This window comes from Anabrus simplex, chromosome 1 (assembly GCF_040414725.1).
Source record: "Anabrus simplex isolate iqAnaSimp1 chromosome 1, ASM4041472v1, whole genome shotgun sequence".
NCBI classification, from domain to species: Eukaryota; Metazoa; Arthropoda; class Insecta; order Orthoptera; family Tettigoniidae; genus Anabrus; species Anabrus simplex.
Window position 1 is genome coordinate 1547395778 of NC_090265.1, and position 23568 is coordinate 1547419345.

At 37.8% G+C, this 23568-nt stretch overlaps 1 protein-coding gene across 5 annotated transcripts in view; it reads right to left on the bottom strand.

Moving 5' to 3' along the window:
• The window catches only part of shi (dynamin-1 shibire), a 726486-nt gene that overhangs the window by 408613 nt on the left and 294305 nt on the right, over positions 1 to 23568 (bottom strand). For 4 of the 5 annotated variants that reach the window (XM_068225570.1, XM_068225571.1, XM_067138080.2 and 1 more), the window contains exon 14: positions 23090 to 23299. In XM_068225570.1, coding sequence (XP_068081671.1) covers positions 23090 to 23299 — 210 coding nt within the window. The remainder of the gene's footprint in view (positions 1 to 23089; positions 23300 to 23568) is intronic. The other variant, XM_067138081.2, reaches the window with a different exon arrangement.

Below are 23568 nucleotides of genomic sequence, written 5' to 3' on the forward strand. Positions count from 1 at the left end.
TAAAAGCCATGCTGAGAAATTAGCATCAAACACAAACACAACATTAGTTTCAGCCGGTGTCACCATAGCGTACTTCCTATGGAGTGATGCTGTTAGCTCAGAGGTCCGTATCCAAACTCCTCCACTGGCGAAGTTTCCTTCTTCGACTGGTGCTCTGATGCTGGATTTAAAGTCACGTACAGATTTAGCAACTCTGCCTTGCAAAGCCCATTTGAATTTACCCATGAAGTGATCTGATTGGCTAACTTAAGCAGCTGAAAAAATGACTACAGTGCAAGATATTGAGTGTGTTTATTTTCAAATTATTTATCAGCATGACCAACACACTTATGCTCATATACCCAGTTCACATTGTTTCTGACCACTCTGTGTAAGTGGAGACTATAAACTTCTCTGTCTTAGTCTAGTTTGGTTTCTAAAGAATTCTGTTCTCCTCACTGGAGTCTGAACACAACTGGAACAGTTTTGATACATTGCTTTCACTAATTCCCTTGATTACTAATAATAATGTCATTGGCTTTATGTCCCATTAACTACTTTTCCGGTTTTCAGAGACGCCGATGTGCCAGAATTTTGTCCCACAGGAGTGCTTTTACGTGCCAGTAAATCTACCGACATGGGATTGACATATTTGAGCACCTTCAAATACTACTGAACTGAGCCAGGATCGAACCTGCCAGGTTGAGGTCAGAAGGCCAGTGCCTCAGCCATCTGAGCCACTCAGACTGGCCCCTTGATTATTTTCCTAATCCTTTTTCTTTCCACACCTTTCCTCTATACATTTGTATGCTTTCACTAGATCAAGTAATACCATCACTAGATCTTTTACATATTCCCACTGTATTTCCATCAGTAATCTCATGGTGAATACAGGGTCTACTGTTGACCTGCCCTGTCGAAAGCCATACTGTTCTTCCAAATTTCTTTCCACCCTTCCTATCATCCTCCTTTCTATTATACTCTCCAATATTTTGAATACTTGCGACAATAGTGTAATTCTTCGATAATTGTCGCATAACTTCCTATCACCTTTCTTAAACACTGGTATTATTACACTTTTACACCAATCATCAGGTACTTGCTTTTTCCTCCATACAATCACTCACTCACTCAATCACTAACAACTGATCTGCATTTAGGGCAGTCGCCCAGGTGGCTGTTGTTTTCCTAGCCTTTTCTTAAATGATTGCAAAGAAATTGGAAATTTATTGAATATCTCCCTTGGTAAGTTATTCCAATCCCTAACTCCCCTTCCTGTAAAAGAATATTTGCCCCAGTTTGTCATCATGAATTCCAACTTCATCTTCATATTGTGATCTTCCCTACTTTTAAAGACACCGGCTCAAACTTATTCCTCTACTGATGTCATTCCATGCCATCTCTCCACTGACAGCTTGGAACATACCACTTAGTCAAGCAGCTTGTCTCCTTTCTCCCAAGTCTTCCCAGCCCAAACTTTGCAAAATTTTTGTAACTTTATTCTTTTGTCAGAAATCACCCAGAACAAATCGAGCTGCTTTTCTTTGGATTTCTTCCAGCTCTTGAATCAAGTAATCCTGGTGAGGGTCCCATACAATGGAATCATACTCTAGTTGGGGTCTTACCAGAGACTTATATACCCTCTCCTTTACATCTCCATACATGCCTTAGAAGCCTATATAACCAATGTAGGCCAACAGGTCCTTCTGCCTTTACCGTTTCCACACACTTCATCCATCCCTGCTGCTGTTCCTGTTTTTATTTAACAGCCATTTCCATCTGTGCCATTGCAATATCACTCTCCGTTTAGGATCATCCTCATTTACCACTATACTCTCTTTCGCATCATTTCTCACATTCAGGAGTTTATCGAAGTAATCTTTCTACCTATTCTTTATCTCCTCTGGGTCTGTTATTACATTTCCACTCTCTTCCTTCACTTGTTTCGTGTAGATTTTTCTCTTCTCGTATATTTTTATCAATCCATACAACATCCTTTTTCCACCATTTACATCCTTTTCCAACTCGTGTGAATCTCTCCCAAAATTATTTTCTTCATTTACAACATTTTTACACTTTCTTTTAATTTCCTGATACTTAATCTTACTTCCTTCTTTCCTATCTCTATTCCATTCTTGTCATGCTTTTTTCTTTTGTTTAATGACCTCCTTCATCTTTCTATTCCAACAAGCTGTCTCCTTTCCCTTCATCCTTGCTGAAGTTCTGCCAAAAATCATTTCTGCACACCTTACAAATGTATTTTTAAATCAGGTCCATTCTTCTTCTATACTTTCCATTTCTGATATAGGGATGTGCTGTTTTAATTCTCCCTGAAAGTTCTTCTGCGTTCCTTTATCTTTAAATTTCCATGGTTTTACTCTCACAATTTTACTTATTTTCAATTTTGCTAGCACTACTCTGTGGTCTCCATCAAATACCTCACCTGGTAGTACTATTACATCCATTAACTGTTTACTATTTGTTTTCTCAACCAAAAAATAATCAGTAACTGTTTTGTCCTTTCACCTCAGTCATATCTAGTGATCTTTTTACTGTTCTTCATTCTATACCATGTGTCACCCACAAACATTCAGTTTCTCTCACAAAAATCAATCACTTATCTACCTTGCTGTTTCTTTTTCCATATCCAAAAGGACCAATCACTTCTTCTTTTCCAAGTCTATCATTTCCAACCTGCGCATTGAGGTCTCCCATGACTACCACTCCCACATCGGTGATTTCTTTAAATGTTTCCGAGAATTCCTCTATTTTCCTCACTGTTTTCAGTTTGGGGTGCATCAACTTTGATGAAGTCTTTCACTCCTTCTCAACTCTTCTGACTTTCCTGTCAGGGTCAAACATTATTTGCTCCCACCTTAATATTGGTTGCTGCTCCCCCAGTACAAGAACTGTGTGTCACCCGCAAGGGATATGCCATAACCCCTTTTGAGTCTGATATTTACCATCACTCATTTTTAGGCTATTATTACAATGGGATCACCACTCCCAAAGGCATTTTAGAGCTACTGCCAGCAATTATTCAGGCCACCCCTTACATGGGGAACAGATGCCCTTACAGCTGCCCCTAACATGAGAAACATGGCTGATGAATAGTCAGGGTGTCTATTGACTTCCATTTTCAAAATTCCAGTATATTTCCAGTATATTCAGTACAACTATCAGCAACATTCCAGTACCTACAAATGCTATGAATTTGTTTTAAGTTCTTTAGGAAGAATTATACCGTTGATGATTTCAGGTTTGTATTTTTTTTGCCAACAAATGCATATTTTGTTTTTAGTAAATTCAGTTAACCTTGATTTTTTCAATACAAACATTTTTTACAGGGCCTCCCTACTTCCCTCACAGCCCTCCACTCCACCCATTACTTTTAAATCTCTTTAATTAGAAAATTTATACAACTTTTGCTTTGGAAAAAAATTACAATCTCAATTAATACAAAATTGTTTGTAAGACTATTAAAACAATTTACAAGACAAAAAGTTGGCAAACTGTCAGTTTTATATAACTGAAAAAAAAAATTGTATTTATAGCTTCATAATATATAGCTGTTCGTTTTCAATCTCTCTCTCTCTCTCTCTCTCTCTCTCTCTCTCACACACACACTCTCTCTCTCTCTCTCTCTCTTGAGAAGTCTATACTAAAATATCACTGCTTATAAGTGACAATGCACTCTTGGCTGTTTGGATCATTTCATTAACACTAACATCCAATAAATACAGCCAAAGAACGAGTATCACATAACACACACTCTGGAAGTAAACCGATCCTGAATAGATTTATACCAGGCTTATTCTAAATAAAAACTTGTTCTACATAAGTCACAAGAAAGACATATATATATATATATGAATCACTTTTGTATGAATCACAGAAAAAAAAATGTTACCCTATATACAGTAGTTTTTATGCTTTATAATACAGTATATGTAATGTACAAAAAGTTGTGTGGTGTGCTATATAGTGAATTATTATCATAGGTATGTAATTATAAATTCACAATGACTATAGCTTATACTCAAAAGATACACACACACACTTACAATTATATTTTTTCAGTATTTTCACCTCTTTCTCCAGTTCTTCTGTCTCTTCTTTAGCACTATACATAATACATCATTTCTTCAATTCTATATGTTTTACTTCTGCTGCCAACTTTCTTTTGGCTGTGATGTTATCTGTACTCTTTTTATACTTTTCTAAAGCTTCATTTTACAGTGTTGATGCTTTTTTGGCTGCAGGGATAATCTTTTTCAAAACACTGACAGCTAGTACTTCACCAGCTGCAGATACTGCATCATACACCACACGCTGTGCAATCAAGCTATTTTCATGAAGATTCTCTGCATTACCGTGAAATAAAACAGGCACTTTTTGTGTGAAGTGGATCAGTTCTTTCGAAACATTGTGTTCAAAATAGGTGGTGCTAAGAAAATCATCCAAGTGGGATCAAACTTCTTGAGATACTTCACTACTTCCTTTGATGAGAAATCTAAGTAGTCTTGTTTTGCAATATTAGCTTCCATAGCAGATAATTGTTTTGTCACAACAAGAACTTCTAATGCAGCAGTTACCCTGCAGGTCCCAATAGACGAATTGGTCATAACTGCAGGATTGAAACAGCTGGCACCTCTAACAAACTTGAAAGCAAGAGGGCTTCTGACAAAAATCTATATACAAATACAATATACAAATAGAACTGAAGAACTTTCACATCTTTCATTCCCTTACCTTCTAAAGCTGCTGAGGCTGCAAATCCAATGTCAACGGCATGGAAGGGCTTGAGGTTTTCTGTTTTCTTCAAATCAATCAAAAGAAGTTTCTTACTAGTATTTGCTGACTTTAAAACCTGGTTCTTTACACTTTTTCCAACAGGTGTTCAAGCATAGTACACAGATCAGAGAACATAAAAGCCAAAAAATGATCATTACTCTGACACTTAGAAGGATACTGTTCCAGTTCAAGGCAAACAGAACGCATGAATCCCAACAGTGCTGGGAGCAGATCCTTTCTTACAAAACTTTCTATAATTCCAAAGTTTTCTGATGCAGGAGGTTTTTCTTCAAAAGCATCAACATACTACTTAATATGTGGCAGCACTTCCACAGCTCTGTCAATAACTTTTGAGTTTGCGACCCATCTGATATAGCAGAACTTCAGAGGAAAAAGATAGGTGATCCTGTTATGCGTTTGTAATCTGCACATCTACTTGGAAAGTCCTTGAAGAAGTAATATAGAGAGCGCAAAAATCTGTGAATGTTCCATTCAGAGTTGTTGTGTGCTGTTTTATATGTACCACGAATAGTATGCCAGGAGCAGGTACCAACATCCAACAGCTCAGGATCTGAAGGTGAATCACCTTAGTACTTCTTTAGTTCTTTCAAAAACTTCAGGTTTATATTACATTGATATTTGCAGCATCGTTTTTGCATCCAAACCAGTGTCTTTCAAGTTTTGCAAAAATGTCATCAGAAGGTCCTCAGCAGTAGCATGACCTAAAAATGCGGATGTAAGATATCTTGTTTGAACCAATTTTCCATCCCAAAATCTAATAGCCGTATCCATTTTATCAAAAGAAATACCGGTAGCCTCTGTGGCTCAGGTGGCAGCGCACTGGCCTCTCACCGCTGGGTTCTGTGGTTCAAATCCCCATCACTCCATGCGAGATTTGTGCTGGACAAAGCGGAGGTGGGACAGGTTTTTCTCCGGGTACTCCAGTTTTTCCTGTCATCTTTCATTCCAGCAACACACTACATTATCATTTCATTTCATCTGTCATTCATTAATAATTGCCCCAGAGGAGTGCAACAGGTTTTGGCAGCGGCACAATCCCTATCATCGCTGCTAGATGGGGGCTTCATTCCATTCCATTCTTGAACCGGTTGGATGACTGCAAACAGGCTGTGGATTTTCATCAAAAATACAAAAGCAAGGACACTCTTTAACCTTCCGTCGGTCGCAACAGATCTGACAGGCACAAGCTGAAGTCATCAGTAGCTACCGCTCCTAATTAAAAGAAATAAGTTTCATAATGATAGATCCGTATTGAACTGTGATTACAATAGAGTAAAATAATATATTATTATTGGTCCACCTTTTCAATACAAAATGAAAATTACATAGGGACTAGTTTCGACCTAGTAATAGGTCATCATCAGCCTGAAGTAAATTAAAGCGTAAATATCGAAGAAAACATAAACAATGTAAACACAAGTACAGTCTTTTTAAAGGTACATACCATGTGGGAAGTTGAGTAGAGATATATTAAAAATAATAACTCTTCCAATTGACGAAGCACTGAGCGGAAGTTATGTAAAGTTCGGTGCGCCGTATATTATAAAAGACCACTGTGCACTAAATGATGTAATAAAGAAGAATAGTAGGTTGAATGCTGATCACTGAAGAAACGGTCGACTCTGATTCAAATAGTGATAAGGAATGAGTGTAGGCATTCACCGTTCAATAAATGTTACGTCAAAAACAGCCTGTACTGACATGTAACAAACATATGAATACCGGTACAATGGGAGATTTAGGTTAGATTACATAACTTTTGAGTATTTGCTTGATAGGATTGGTAGGTAATAGAATGTTCCTCTGCAAGGAATGAAGCATAACCTTAAAATAGCAGCTTCGCATTGCACTCCACCGGTTGGTAGTGATACACAGTATCATTGTGTTTCTCTAGTGCAGTTCTGCTCGGACACTCCTAGTATCTTTTAAAGTCTTGGCTTATATCACCAGTAAACTGGTGATGATTATTGTTTTAAGAGGAAGTAGGCTACAACTAGGCAACCATCATCTATAATAACACTAATGAGATAGAAAAAATGGAAAGGATCCAACATTTTGAAAAATGAAGGTATCTGCTAAAGAAAGAGAAGGGCGTGAAAATTAAAGACTCTCTCGGCCTCGCAACCTAATACTGTCAGGGTTGGAAAAGAAAAAGCATTGACCAAGGGAGGTCAGATAGGATAGATTGAAGTGAGGGGCCTGGCAGAAGTAAGTTGAAGCAATGGCAGGACTCATCTCAGTTCCCCATGTTCGCCAACACACGCTCCTAAGTTGAGAGCCCTGGGCCCCCTTTTAGTCGCCTCTTACGACAGGCAGGGGATACCGTGGCTGTTATTCTACCGCCCCCACCAACAGGAACAGTAAAAAGAACAAGGAGAGTTGTAGTATGCAAAAGGCTGAAAATAGGTGACGCTTTAACTCAATCACTTTCTTCAAAGAAATGTTCTTCTCTCTCATTATTTTCACTTCTTTTATTCATTTTCATATGTATTGAAGTCACAACATGGAAAATATCAAGTGAGCCTTTTGAACATGTGGATTAATAGTCGGTTGTAGTCAAGCATTAGTCTACTGCTAGGAACAAACCCAAACCAAGAACATATGTAACAGACCGATTCTAACCTCCATTTGTATCAGTTGACTAATGAACTAATATTATTAGTGAATATATTTTATTAGTCATGTGTAAAACTTTATGAAACAGAATTTGGTTAACTAATAATTATTTTTATGAGTTCTAATATTATTAGCTAATATTATTAGTTAGTTTTATGAAACAGGGCCCAGTAGGAAGGAACATTTTAACTTAGACAGAGCAGAAGATGTGGAGGATGTCCAATGACTGTTGCTGGATGAAGATGACGATGCATTACATGAGAATTTTGAAGACGAAAGTGACACAAACAGTAACGATCTTCTGGAATCAAGAGATGGGGACTCGGAAACAGAACAAGAAGATGACAACGGTGATGCTGATGAACAAGGAGCATTAGAGGCCAGTGCTAATTATTATGAAGGGAAAGACAAGACAAAATGGTGTGCGGTGCCGCCATTCCAACGGGTCTGCGCCAGGAAGCACAATCTCGTATGATATTGAAACGGGAATGCCCTACGAGCATTCACGGTTCATTCATTTATTAAGAGGAACTCGCTAACACCCGGCCGTAAGCATTTAAAACTTGCGCCGAGCGCACAGGCATTGTGGGAACTGCAAGCAAGCTCGCGCTGTTCCAGAACACCGGCCAAGGTCAAGCGACGTCATGCAGAAGGTTCTTTCGTGTTCCATAGCATTGCAGCATGAACGAAATGCGATATCAATATTTCAATAACGTCACCTTGCAGGCAGGAATAATGAACGCTGCTAGCCGAAATTTAATGTCAATCGGTGTAAAGATGGCCAAGATATAAAATTTTCTTGGGGCCCACATGTGTAGCCACGCCCACCGACCTTCGGCAATATAAGCGAATCGCCAGCCTGGGGTAAATCAGAGAGTGTGCAGTGTGTGCAGTGTGCAGCTGCAGTGTGCCGTAGGCAGAGAGAGTGAGAGGAGTCGGCAGTAAGCCGTGAGCTCAGTGTGTGTGTGCAAGTAAGCACGTCGCGATATAATTCGTCACTCGGTCCGGCTGTGTACTTGAGTTCGGAAACGTTAGTGTTGGAAGCCTTCTCCGTGGGCTTGAACTTTGTGCATGAACAAAAACGTAATTTCGTTTTTATCAGTCTGTACGACTGGGCGATTATATTTCGTTTGTGGACTATGAATGTGCGTTATGAACTGTGCCCGCCTTCATTTCATTTACAGACTGTGGAAACAGTGATAACATTCTAGCATAAACTGTGCCAGCCTTCATTTCATTTAAAGACTGTGTGAAAACAGCGATAACGTTTCTAACAAACTGTGCCAGTCTTCATTCCATTTAAAGACTGTGTCTATTCATTTTTCAGAACTGTGATCGTAATAAAACTGTGCCAGCCTTCATTTCATTTAAAGACTGTGTCTATCCATTTTTCAGAACTGTGTTCATAATAAAACTGTGCCAGCCTTCATTTCATTTAAAGACTGTGTCTATCCATTTTTCAGAACTGTGTTCATAATAAAACTGTGCCAGCTTTCATTTCATTTAAAGACTGTGTCTATCCATTTTTCAGAACTGTGTTCGTAATAAAACTGTGCCGACCTTCATTTCATTTAAAGACTGTGTCTATCCATTTTTCGGAACTGTGTTCGTAATAAAACTGTGCCGACATTCCCTCTTAAAGACAGTATTAACTTGTGGAATACGGTATCGTCATTTCTATCCGAGGGACCATGCCAATTCCCATCATGACCTGTTCAGAATCACGTATGATCTTAAGTGTCAGTGATAATCTTCTGAAAATTACGACGTAACAGAACTTGGACTGTCGTTTATTTCAACAAGTGTGTGAATATTGTGCTCATGGTGTACAGTGCAGAGATTGTACCCGGTGAAGTCAATTTTCTTTGTGAAGTGCTTAATCACTGCACCTCGGAAGGTCCTAGATTGTTTTCGTTTGTTTATTATTCCAAATACGATAATTCCTTCCATCTTATTCTCATGGAAGTGTGACTCTGACTTTATCCTTGTTGCTAAAGTGCGTTCAACATCATTGACTGTGGGAACTATTTCGGTGTGCTTCGCCTTAGAAAGATGTCACACCAGAGTCCCATGACGTCCGATGCGGAAGCTCCACATTTCCCCGTTCCTGCCTCAGGTTCGAGTCGCCATCAACGCTAATACAGAGAAAACACCAACGAGGGAAGACAACGCCGACGCAGACGCCGCAGGACGACGTCCCCTCCACGCCTTCAAGGACAACCCCACGATTCAGCTGTAAAAGGTGACATAATTCTTTGCATATCTATTGAATAAACTGAAGGATCCACTTTAATCATAAAAAAATTTTTCACTACCCTTCTCTCTCACTCTCTTAGCATGGGCCGTACACGCCTTGTTTCTCATGCTCTCCGAAAAACTGAAGTACGGGCGTTCCTGTTTCAATATATACCTGGAGTTATAGGACTAGCAAGGCAAGCTAAATCACCTCTTGAGTCCTGGCAGTGTTTATTTACGGAGGAAATAATAGACACTATTGTAACTTGCACAAATCAATACGTAGACTACGTGAAACAAAATTTTACTCTTGAAAGGGATGCTCAGGTTAGAGACCAGATAGAGATAAAAGCATTCTTTGGCCTATTGTACTTGGCAGGATCTTGCAGAGGGAACACATCTCTGGGGAACTGATGGAGATGGTATAGAAAAGTTTGCACCGGTAATGAGCCTCAGGAGATTTAAGTTCTTGATTCGCTGTTTAAGATCTGACAATCGCCAAACCCGTGAAGAAAGAAAGGAACATGATCGACTAGCGCCTATGCGAAATATTTTTACGCAGATTGTGGAGAACTACACGAAATCATATGGTTTGGGTGAAAATGTAACTTTAGATGAAATGTTGGAAGAAAACATTTTTATTTCACGTGTTGTCACCATGTGTAGTATCACATAAATGCTAGTGCTCTCTGATTACTGCCCACTTAAACGACACAGATTTTCTTTTGTGTCAAAAATATTAGTGTTCTTGTAGAATCCTTACTGAAGAATATATATTCTGTTCAGCCCTGTTTATGATATTTCCCATGTTTGTTGTTATTGCCGAGATGTATTGTGACCTATGCTTCTTATCAAGTGGCTTAATGTAGGGTAGTGTGACAAGAGTCTGGTTCTTTTGTTAGCACTGCATGTGCTCGTTCTCTGAGCGAGGCGGCGACAGGTTTCAAATGTGAAGGGAAGCGAACTAGCTGGATCAGAAAATAAAATAAAAATAAAAGAAGCGGAGAGAAAGAAATAGCTGGAATATGTTCGTGTACAGTTTATCTGATTAAATGTAAAGAAAATATTAGAAGTAACATCGACGGCATGATATTTGTATTTACGAATGTGTATAAAGGTGAAATTAGACTGAACAGTGATAATGATATCATGTGTAATTGAATTTATATTTAATTTTGAATGGTGTACTGGTGGAAAGTAATAAGAATTAATTAAAGGAGCACACAAGAATTCAGTACTTGAACTGACTCGTACTTCCTACGATCAGTGGGGCATGGCACTACTTAAAGGAAGTCATACACGTGCTCATTCTCACTTCATTTCATTTCTTCTACGGTTACGCTCAGTACACTGGTCAACGAGAACGTCGCTACACACCAAGGGAGAACGTCAGTCGAGATTTAGTCGTCACCAGGGACAGTGAGGACGCATATTCAGCGTTAATCTTATACTTGCAAAATTGTGCTAGTCTCTACTACCACGATTAAGTGTACTCAACCAACAGACGTCGAATGGAGGCAGACAAATAATCAAAGTATGTGTGTTTTTAATGACAATTCGCAAGATTGTGCCTAGAACTTTCTCTAATTTATTCTGTACAAGTTTCAGCAAAATCATCTGGAAGTGTGGAGTTGATAATAATAATAATAATAATAATAATGATAATAATAATAATAATAATAATAATAATAATGTTATTTGCTTTACGTCCCACTAACTACTTTTACGGTCTTCGGAGACGCCAAGGTGCCGGAATTTAGTCCCGCAGGAGTTCTTTTACGTGCCGGTAAATCTACCAACATGAGGCTGTCGTATTTGAGCACCTTCAAATACCACCGGACTGAGCCAGGATCGAACCTGCCAAGTTGGGGTTAGAAGGCCTGTTGAAGAGGACCTCAACAGCTTACATCACAAGGAGATGGGATTTCATACTGGATTGAACCCATATTTCATCATGAACTGCTAAATCTACAGACCGTCGCCAACGGAGGAGAAATGCAGGGATTTCAACCCTATACTGTTCAATTGAGGATGTCAGGAGATCAACATGAAGCCTACAGTATAAGTTAAGTCGACAACATCTTTATTTATATCTGTTCTTTATAGCAATCTATTTCTTTCTCTATTCTTTTGGTGTGGTCTCGTAGTCTAGTAGTTGATTTATTTCTCATGTTATTTCATTAATTGTTCCCAAATGTTCAAGTTAAGACATGTAGTCTTGTTTGAGTACACGAGTCACATTCCTAACCACGTGCTACAGAGTTCTGAAATGATGGATCATCGGAAGTTTATCCATGTGTTATCATAACCATCCTTTCTTATTTAATAAATTTTACTGCATTAGTGAGTTAATCTGTGTCGTAGGAGTTGAGATGATATTTTCCCTATATTTTTCAATATTTTGGTGATATTTGGACTTACATTCGTACCTCGTGGTAATTGTAGTATGTCATCAGGATGTTAATTCTGGAATAAGATTATGGATTTATAAGGAGTACGTGAGTAGATATATAATTCTGTATGGTATATTTAATCATCGAGACGAATTAATGGAAGTAAGGCTTGTGTCTTGGATGATAACATGTTCTTACGTGGTTTTCTGACTACACGTTTTGTGGTATACAGTTATGGAGAATATTAATCGTTGTTGTAAGGTTGTAATTGTACTATGAATTTATGGTGAATTAATATATGTGATAAGAGTCGTCTGATAGTGAATTACGAAGTGTTTTGTGCGACGATATTTGTAATACATGATATTGAAGGTAGAAAGAAATAGATGATAGTTCTTTGAGAATGCAAAATTGTAGTCACTTTGATAAAGTCTTCTGATGATGTAAGTATATATCGGTAGGCGTACTCCACAATTCTGGCTTAATTTTTAGGAATAAGTTTACCTGTTGGAACTTATGGAAATTGTCGATTCAAAGCCATGAATGTTTGTGTGAATCTCACTGGAAAATGATTAAATTTGGACGTAGATTCTCAGATAAATATCCTGATCAGACTATAGTTCGATACCAGGCGAACTCACTTTAATCGCACAAAATCTTAACCACATGGAGACTTCATAATTTTAGTAATACTTCAGTATGGAATCCTATGGAGAGTGAGAATGTTAATTCGTACGTGGACATGATGTAATTAATGTAAATATTTCTTCCTTAGGATTTTTCCTGTAGATACTTGGTAGGATTAGTCAGATTTTCTAGTTATTAGTTATGCCTTGTAAATTTCAGATGTATGTGTTGTGTTGACAGATGGTATAATCTGTGATATTTTAGTTACATATAATTCACAATTTTTGGCAGCATTTCAATGTTGATAATTTTTTTTTTTTTTTTGATTTGATTGATTTTTGAGAATTAATAAATACAATTTCTTACAAATGACCACTTAACGGTAACGTTAGATATTAGTTCTCATGAGGAGATAAGCAAGAATAACTTAGGGCAGATATACTCGACGTCTCAATTTAATTTTTACTTCATTTCGTTTTTTTGGCTAGGGGCTTTACGTCGCACCGACACAGATAGGTCTTATGGCGACGATGGGATAGGAAAGGCCTAGGAGTTGGAAGGAAGCGGCCGTGGCCTTAATTAAGGTACAGCCCCAGCATTTGCCTGGTGTGAAAATGGGAAACCACGGAAAATCATTTTCAGAGCTGCCGATAGTGGGATTCGAACCTACTATCTCCCGGATGCAAGCTCACAGCCGCGCGCCTCTACGCGCACGGCCAACTCGCCCGGTTACTTCATTTCTAAAGCACTTTCAAGATACATGTAATGGTAATGGATATTGAAAGAACGTAACTTCACTAAAAATATTATTATGAGAAGAAATAGAGTTTGTAAATTTTAAATATTTTATATTCCAAACACTCCATTAAAATTCAATGTATTTTTCAGATTGTTCGAGGAACTGATTTATCAACCTCATTTCTCAAGAGTCAAAATTTAACACTGTAAAAGAATTACCAACGACAAAACAAACATGTTCATAAATCAACTCTGTTAGAATGGTAGGGCAAGTAAGTCGAATGTACCATCCCATTTGTTTGAATTATTTTTATGTCACGTCAAGAAACATCAGTAATTTAACTTAACGTAGTGATCATTTCCCATAATCAGAGATAATCAGGATGGCAAAAGTAATATTTTTATTTTGAATAAACCATGTCATAATTCCAACTGAATATTGATTATTCTTATTTCCGAACCTACCGTTTAATCCTGCCATTTGTATTTATTCAGCCAGTCAGATCATGTTCAAACTGAGCACCCCTGGGGTATCTCTTGTTCTCCGACTTGTCTATACGGGCGCATTAAGAACATAGTTTGCACCAAAATAAGATTTTCTCTGAGATTAAAATTGTAAATATTGCAAAGAATTTTGAAGAAAATAGTTGGTTAGAAACAGAATTTTGCTAAATCATTTTTAACTGGCTCAAACACACCTATATAACATAAGGAGTACTTCATAACTGCCCACATGAACTTCCCAAAACTCAGGCTCAATGCAACCTGCCTTGAAACTTTATATATTGCGACCGACGGTTAACCTAGCGTCATCTTCAATACGGAACAATAATGACAGTTGTTGCTTGTAATTAACCAAGTTTATCGATTCTTTTCGGAAGGATGGACCCAGTCCATATGTAAGTAGGTATCCAAGTTTATCCTTGTGCAACTTGAACTTCTTTGCAATTTTGCAGTCAGGAAACATAATTTTCAAAAAAGAGCAATACAAATACCAAAACTTCTAGCAGAAGAGTGGGTCACAACTTGAGTAATAGCCCACAATATTTCTGCAGTAATAGCTTTATCCTTGATGATAAAATTGTTGAGTGTTTCTAGGCACAACACAAGTATGCCTATCGTTAATAACTCAAGTTAATATGCATAATATAGGCTACTTGAAGTATAGCATATAATGTAAGAAGAAGAAGAAGAAAAAGAATGAAGGAGTAGGGAATGGAAACTGAAAACAGTATTAGTAGAAAAGGGGAAGTTAGTAACTGTCTACAACACCAAAAGAGATGCCGGACAATAAGAGCATCATGTCCCAATGCCGGGTCATTAGAGAAAATCAGAAGTTATTATTCTAGTAACTGTACTGTTACTACTGTACTTCATAAGTATTACTTTTCAATAAAATCACTTTAACTAAATTATTATATGGACGTTTGGAGTGCAAATATCCAGGGTAGATTATAAAGAATGGTAATATTTGTTCTGGTATATTAGATAATTTTTCCAGTATACCATATGGTTCAAAATTCCAGTATATTTCCAGTATTTCCAGTACCTATGTTAAATTCCAGTATAATTCCTGTATTTCCAGTATTTCCAGTATCAGCAGACATCCTGATAGCCAAAAATGGCACTTAGCAATTTTATGCTTAACTAAAAAATAAGACAAAACAATCTAAGTGACAAATGCTTACTCATAAGACAATTTCTTGCAGTATTTTTCTAATTTGAAGGACTAAACAACAAACATCTAAATTAATTAATTCTGTTATCGAAGTCAGTATGGTGAAACAGTATAAAACATAAATGAATGGAAATTGTATTTTCTATATAACTTTTGTTAACTAGGGCCATTAATAACATAGATTTGATAATCAAATTTTAGGGCTTTCCATAAACTACCATTTCATTCAGCATGAATAAAATTACATTTATAGCTTAAACTGTAGTGCCTTATTCCCTGACTTTACATACCAATTTTCAATTAATTCTGTTCTGCCATTTTCTTATGATGCACATATGTACACGACAGAAAATTTCCTTCTTACTGTGGACATGACCGATACAGACATACCATTCTTTTTTAATTCTTAACAATTTACAGAAAACAGTCTTATTTTATATATAGATTTGTTTCTTGAATACCACTTACCACTTCAGTAGCAATAGAATAGTTGAGTATGGAACAGTTTTTATCTGCACGGTTGCTGTCTTTGTCAGAGAATGTTGTGTATTTCTTTAATTGATAATAAATGTTATTCTATTGAATGCCACCAAAAGATGGTGGTGTTTCAATGATAAATGCAGAGTGATTTTTCACATATAACATTTTTTAAAGACAACAATGTTTCTTGTTATTAATGAAGTGTCATGTTTTCAATCAGTCAAAGTCAAAGATCTGCCATTATGGACCATATCAAATCTAAAAATCATAAAACAGGGTCTTTACTCCTGTAAAATTTGACGAGTGTTTGGAACTGACCACAAATGAGGATTTTTTCTTTTCATATAAACACAATCAGTGTTTCAGTTCTATAAGCTGCATTCTGAAATTGTAAGAGAAGTCTTCGCAAGAAAACAGCTCACAAGCACATGTCAAAAAACCACGTACACTGTTATAAATGTATTAGCACAGTACGCTATGCAGGAAATTATTCATAAACTGGACGAGGCCAGATTTGTACCAGTTACGATGATGGTTTAAATCACAAAGTCATACAGCTGATTCCTATTCTCCTCTGTTATTTTGTACCTAATGACAGAACAAAGACAAACTGTTGAAGTTCAGTATTTTTTATGGGGAAACTTTGGAAATGGTCATAAATTTAATGATGGAAGTTCTCCACAAATTTAGGTTGACTGATGAGATAACTGCCTTAAAAACCGATAATACACTGCTGTGCAAAACTTAAGGACGAGATACATAAAGCAACATCACATATCAACTACTCAGCAGAAATGAACGAAAGTGTGGTAACATATTGCCAGAGGTCTCCCACATGTGCAAAGAAACCTGGTCTGAGGTCAGCGCGACTATACTGCCAAATGGGTCTGGTCTCACACAACGAGGCCGTTGAAGGAACAAGACAAAATAGTGTGAGTCAATCAGCGAGCTGTTACGGTGCACTGTGGTGGTGTGGCCCAGAGACAACATCTGAATGACTTCACAAGGGGAAGAATCATCGGGAAACTGGAAGAAGGATGAAGTGCAACGAGTGTAGCCCTGGAGTTTGGCACTGCTCACAACATTGTTTCATGTCCATGGAGAGCATTCCAAACCACACACACTGCTGCCTGAAGGAGAGGAGGGGGTTGACCGCAGTCAACTACAGCAGCATATGACCGCTACATTGTGCAACAGGCAAAAAAGACTTACTTCAAAATGCTCCCTAGTGGCACAGCAACTGCATCGGGGTGGTCTGTTTGCCCGACAACCATTATGTTGTGTTCTGTTGATGTTGATGATGTATGGTTCAAGTTTCATCGAGCTATGTTACTTGGCAGTGACACAACATGCGAAAGTTCCTTTAGTCCTTAAGTTTTGCACAGCAGTGTACCAACACAAACTTTGGAGGATCAACCGAGCAGGAAAGAAAGTTTTCTCTAAAGTGAAATCCAGTCTAAATATACTAGTGTCCAAAATTAAAGGAACAAACTATTACTTTGCAATAGGGCGTGATCACGTCTGGCTGTATTACAGGCCCAACATAGCATACTGTGAATAAAGTCATCAAACTTATTATGCAGTATTAACACTTATTCTTCCTGTACAGTAACTCTTAATTCTTGGAGTGTGCTTGGTGGAGTCCGAGAGCATCCCACACGTGCTCTATTGGGTTTAATTCGAGAGAGCAAGCAGGCCAATCCCTACATGCAATTATCCTCAGTATGCAGGAAGACATCAACCACCTGCGCTCTATTAGGGGTGCATTATCGTCAATCAGTATGAAATCTGCGCCCACAGCACCTTGAAACAAATGAACGTGAGGTGCCAAGACCTTATTACAATACTGATGGCAAACAAACCTTACCGGTTTACTCATACAACTTCATGGAGATGTGTACAAGTGGTTTTCATGATGCTTCTGAACACTATTATTGATTCACCTTCAAAATTGTTCTTTTCCACTATGAGGGCCAAAACCATGTTCCAGATTCTCATCAGATCTGAATCCACTGTGAATCATTCCGAGGACCAAATCAGGAATAATCAATGAACAAAACACTGAAGTACTGTTAGGCTGTCCAGGACACATGTAGTTGACTCTACTCTAGACGTCGCCGTCTGTGCACATAGAGCCGGTCGCCAAGAGAAAGGCGTCTCTCTCTCTCTCTCTCTGCCTAAGCCTTCTGTACACCGTTTGCCTCGATACAACTGTTGCAGTGGCTACTGTAAGGTCAGATGCCAGCTGCCCTGCAGTCCTAAGGTTGTACCATCTCACCCTTATAGCCAAACAGTCCTGTCTTGTTGATGTCACTCTAGGTAGTCATTGTCCTGGTTTTCAGGACACATTTTTGGGCTCTAAAACCTGGTGTCACATCCAAGAAAAAACAGATCAATGAACATGTGGCCACTTCAGCTTGCAAATGTCCAGCTTCCATTCGTCCAATCGTCCTCCACCACAGGGAGTCATCCAGACACTGAGATCATCACTTTTATGGTTGTAAAAAGACAGGTGTGCAATCTGCTGTGCAGAATATGGGTGTAGTAAAATTTGTTCACATGTTACTATCACCTGATTGTATTATGTGGTCACATTGACACAAGGGGAAAAAATTTGTTTGTTGATTTAATTTTTTATCCTAGTTCAGAATCATTTAGGCTTGAGCTGTGTTGCGCATATTCTGCATAATAGTATTCAAAGAGCAAGCAATTTGTTAGTGGTAGATTTGAAACTGTCATGTGTATGATTTTTCATATTTTCACATATAAACTCCATGTAGCAAGTTTGAAAGAATTTTGTGATTTTTGCAGATGTTCAATATGAAGAAATCCTTGGAAATCTAAAAATCAGATGGTTATCATTGATGCCAGAAGATGACAGGATAATTTTTTTTTTTTCTTGCACGAATTGACTAGGGTAGTTTCATATCTTCAATGATTTAATTTAGTCGAAATAGCGCTTTTCAGCACTGTGACACATTTTTATTTGGCAACAGGCAACTTTACCATGTAAATCGTATTATAAAAGTAATGTCTCTTTGGAATCTCCTGTATGTCTGCTAGCTTATTTGTGTTTCCTAAGTTGCTACTATTTAACCATGGTCCTAAAGTTTTAAATTTCTTTGATATCACATTCAAACCTGACAGTGTTTATTTGGTGCATGTAACATAACCTGGGTTTCAAGGACAGAACCGTGAACCCTAGTGCCTGCGCGCACTCCCACAGCGAGCTAGTTCATTTAAGAATTTTGTGCATCATGAATTTGTGTATTTTGACAGTAGATCTAATTTCCCGCGTCAATTGTCTTAGGGCTACTCCTTTTTAATCTATTACAAAGGTTAAGTTGATTATGTTTAATAAACAGTATTTTAAGGAACATGATTGAGTTCTAAAATTTAAGAGTCACTGGGTTTCGTTCCCGGGTAGGGGTCCAGCATCTTCCACATCCTCTTGTCCGTCTGCTCGTATTACCTTCAGTGATCCTTGTGTATTTTTTTAATCTTGGCTTTATTTTTTATTATGTGGGCAGCAAGTGGACAGAAGAAAGAAAGAAAGAAACAAAGAAACAAACAAACAAACAAATTGGACACCAAAACTGTTGGGGTATGTGTGACATTTAAGAGCGATTTTTTTGACTGATCACGTGTACAGTTTCACCAGAAGTTACATAAAGACAAAAAATTACTCTAACAAATCCATGATTTAATCAAATGCGCTTATGTGCAGAGACAATGTGATGAAAATGGACCAGGAACATCTTAATAATCAATGCAAGTTCTTATTCATTTATTTACATATTCTAAAGATGGATGTAACGTGTCCCAGATTTTCAACTAGAATAAGAAGGGATCTTAAGTTACATAAATAATTTTAAATATATTAATTTTTTAACAAACCTTGATGGGATGAAGGAGACATGAGAAATCAAACGATCTTCAAGAAAATTAATCGCACCTCCACTATGTCACATCATCGCCCTCTAGTATACCTCTCAGCCTTGCCACTTCGCTCGGCTTGCGTGTTTCTTTGCGAACATCACGTAGGGACTACTTTGGCCGCTGTGGCGCTAGAAGCGTGGACGAGACCCGCGCTGAAGGCACGTTAGGAACAAGAAGAATGAGGAAGTAAACAATGTGTCGAGTGTCGTTTCTTTATGTAGTTTACTGAGATTGTGTTGAGTTGTGAAATTAGTGGAAGTACAGACTATTTATTTCATCATAAGAAGGTATGTAATGGTAGTAATTTATTAAAAGAAGTAATTGCAAGACATGCTTAAATCTCGCACATCGTTCGAGTTTCTCATACCCTTTCAATCTAATTTCTTACTTCACTGAAGGCTATCGTAACATATTTGCTTTATTTAGTTATTGCTTACGATCTTGCCATAGGCTACATTAACTTGGCATATTAATGTCCTATTCCACGTTTCTATCTATCAACAGCAATGGTGTATTGCTGCATGCCTTTCTGCACAAGCCGGAGTAGTAAAGTAAAAGGAGTATCATTTCACGAATTTCCCAACCTAACTGACCTCAGAGAACAATGGCTTAAAGCTATATCAAGAGCAGACTTCAGGTCCAATTTAAATTCTAGATCTTCTGTGGTATGCAGCCTTCATTTTCGTGAGTCTGACTATCGACCTGGATTGAAAATTAAGAAACTACAGGATGCTGCTGTTCCCTCTGTTTTCCCTTCTTATCCATCTTACAAAGTCCAACAGATCAAAACAGAACGTAGACCTATTATAAAACATTCAGTCATTGCCAAAGGTAAGAAACGGAAATATGAATCAACTGAGCCAAGCTGTAATGAAAGTAATACTTCAGGTGTTTCCCTGCACGAGTGTCCCGCAAATCATGACTTTCATCGTTCCGTTGATGTCCAGTGCAACATTTTAGATGAGAAGGTACTCAAAATAGAAACAAATAAATTGCGACTTAAACTGTGGAGAGCGTGGGCTAAACTTTCACGTCTTGAAAACGAACTGAATAAAACTAATCAGGAGTTGGAGATTTATAACAATAATTATCATAAAGCCTTGTCATGAATAATTAAAACAGCCGAGCATGATCCCTCAAATGCCAAGTCTTCATTCCTTCTTGAGCAAATAGCGAATTTTGAGATATGCTCTCCGAGATGGACAGAATCCACGGTAAAACACAGTATAGTTTGGGAATGCATATCGCCCAAAGGTTATAGGTATGCTAGGAAAAATATACTACAGTTGCCTTCTAAGAGCACATTGTCCAGGTATTTGGGTGATACTTCATGCGATACAGGAGTTACGAACCTTGTGGAAGAGAGATTAACCTTAGAATCTGAACGTTTGAATGAGGCTAAAAGAGTATGTTCCTTGATAGTGGATGAAATGGCAATAAAACAACAATTGCAATATGGCAAAAAGCTAGATACTTTCTTTGGTCACAAAACCACATCTGTTCTAGATAATACTATATCCGAAATTAAGAACATCAAGAATGTGAGGGAATCTGAAATTCTCACAAATAATTTGCTTTGTTTTATGATAGCGGGGTTATGCACTAAGTACAGAATTCCAGCCGCGTACTTCTTTACCAAACGAATCTCAGGCAAGGAACTGTATAATTTGACACTGTCTGTTATCAGGGACATTGAGGCTTGTGGATTTCTTGTAATACGTCTAGTTTCCGATAATCATAAGACCAATGTTAATATGATGAGACGACTTTCCAATAGCAAGATTTTGAAGCCACAAATTACTCACCCAAATGACCCGAACCGACCCTTATTTCTTCCATTTGACCAATGTCACATTTTAAAGAATGTAAGAAACACATTTTTAGAGAAGACCATGCTTGACGGAGAAGACAAAATAAGTGGCTCTCACGTGAAGAATTTATATGAATTGCAAGCAAGTCAAGTGGTAAAACCTGTTTGCTTTCTGACTCGAAAACATGTAAGCCCAAACAACATAGAAAAAATGAATGTGAAACGATCGAAGGACATATTTTCTACACCAGTAATAACAGCTCTCGAATATCTCCAAAAACATTCTGGACATCCAAAAGCCCACTTGTTCCAAGACTGCACAGCGACTATATACTTCATTAAAATGATTCAGAAATGGTTCAATATCCATGATGTTAGCAGTCACAACAACGCTAAGTTTTGCCCTGACAAGGTCCATTTTTTCAACACAGATGATGACAGGCTTCACTGGCTGGAGAGTGAGTTTCTGGTATATCTTGAGGATGTGAAGGAAGCATGCCATGAGCAGGGAGCGAGTTTTCTCAGCAATGAAACTTACGAGGCTATTCGGCTAACTACATGTTCTACAGTTCTCTGTATCCGATACTTATTGTCGTCTGGCTTTCATTTTGTGCTAACTAGAGTATTTAACAGCGATTCCCTAGAAATGTTCTTTAGCATTTTGAGGAGAACTTCAGGCAACAATGACATGCTGGATTCAAGAGCTGTAGTACTTGCCCTCAACAAAATTTTGAAGATAGGAATTCCTTTGAAACGGCGAAATCAACATACTCGTGAGATGAATGTTATTAGCTGTGTCAAGTCATCTCAATAAGTCCCATCGGAAGTGATCCCTAACATTCCAGGAACAGTGACAGGAATCCTGCAAAATCTTCACAAGCCGCATTGTACGTATACTCACTTTTACAAAATGTATTTACTGTTGGTTATTAGATAACAGTATTCTAAATAATAACCATACTGTTATTATGCAGCAAACTTAATACCCTTATTTCTTTTACAGGTCTGAGGTAGTGTCTATTAAACTTGCATCGCTTGCTTTCCCCAGTGGTTTCGTTGTGAAGGAAATAACAAAAGAAGTAACTTGTGAATCATGCCGTAGCCTAATTCAACAAGAAAAATGCAGCTCTCCACTAATGGACATAATTTTTAAGCAAGATCGGTGTAATGTCTTCTTCTATCCATCAGAACGGTTGGTGTGGATTATAAACATTGTTAATGATTTTGTGTGTGAAGCTGCAAAATTTGGTAATACAGGAGCTTGTACGACTTTAACTACCGTAGTTCTGCCTGTTTTGAAGAGTTCGGAGGTTTTAAAGTGCGACTCAAATGACAGTTCTAAGCATGCTGAGAAATTAGGTCAGGTAATCTGCAAAACTCTTATCCTGAGTATCTTAAAAAACATTGGAGATGAAGTGACTGAACGTTTTGAGAGGGTGAAATACTTAAACAGTAAGCCGATCAACAGGAAAATCATCAGAATGTAGGCCCAACAGCTGTGGGGAACTGCGTGCCGCTCGTTCTGACTGACCACGCTTGCAGCGCTCCGGTTGAGAAAGTGAGTACTTCTTGATGTTCGCATGTATTCTTAAAGTGGGGAGGCTGATATATACTAGAGGGCGATGGTCACATGCACTCACCTAGGTTGAACTCAGGCAGCAGTCTGCTTGAGCGAATCATGGGCCATATAACTGAATAACACACCTTATAATATGCTAAACTTTTAAACAGTACGAGTATGAGCAAACTATTCATCCAAAACAAAAAATGTGTCTCTACCTGGTCTCCTGAAGCATACAGATGGGCAAGAAGTTCTCCATTAATAAAATCCTTGGCATTGTTAATGATCAACATCATGATTGTTTTTGGTACCAAATCTCGAGTTGTCTTAGTAACTATCTTCATGTATGAATCAACTAGGTTACGTATCGTTTCAACTTGTCGCTCCAACTGTGGGTCCATAGATGAACTTCCTTCAGACCCACCCTGCTGGCAAAGAAAATTTTATCATTAATTCATTTGGCACAGATAGAAAAGAAAAGAAAAGAAAAGAAAAGAAAAGAAAAGAAAAGAAAAGAAAAGAAAAGAAAAGAAAAGAAAATGTTATCATTAATTCATTTGGCACAGATTGATTTTAATAGCACACACAATCTAAAGCCATATAAAAACTCTGGATGTTATCCGGGCAAATAATTACACTGTATGCACTCTATGCCCAAATAAAATAACGATACTGTAGTAACAAATCTAGAATATCA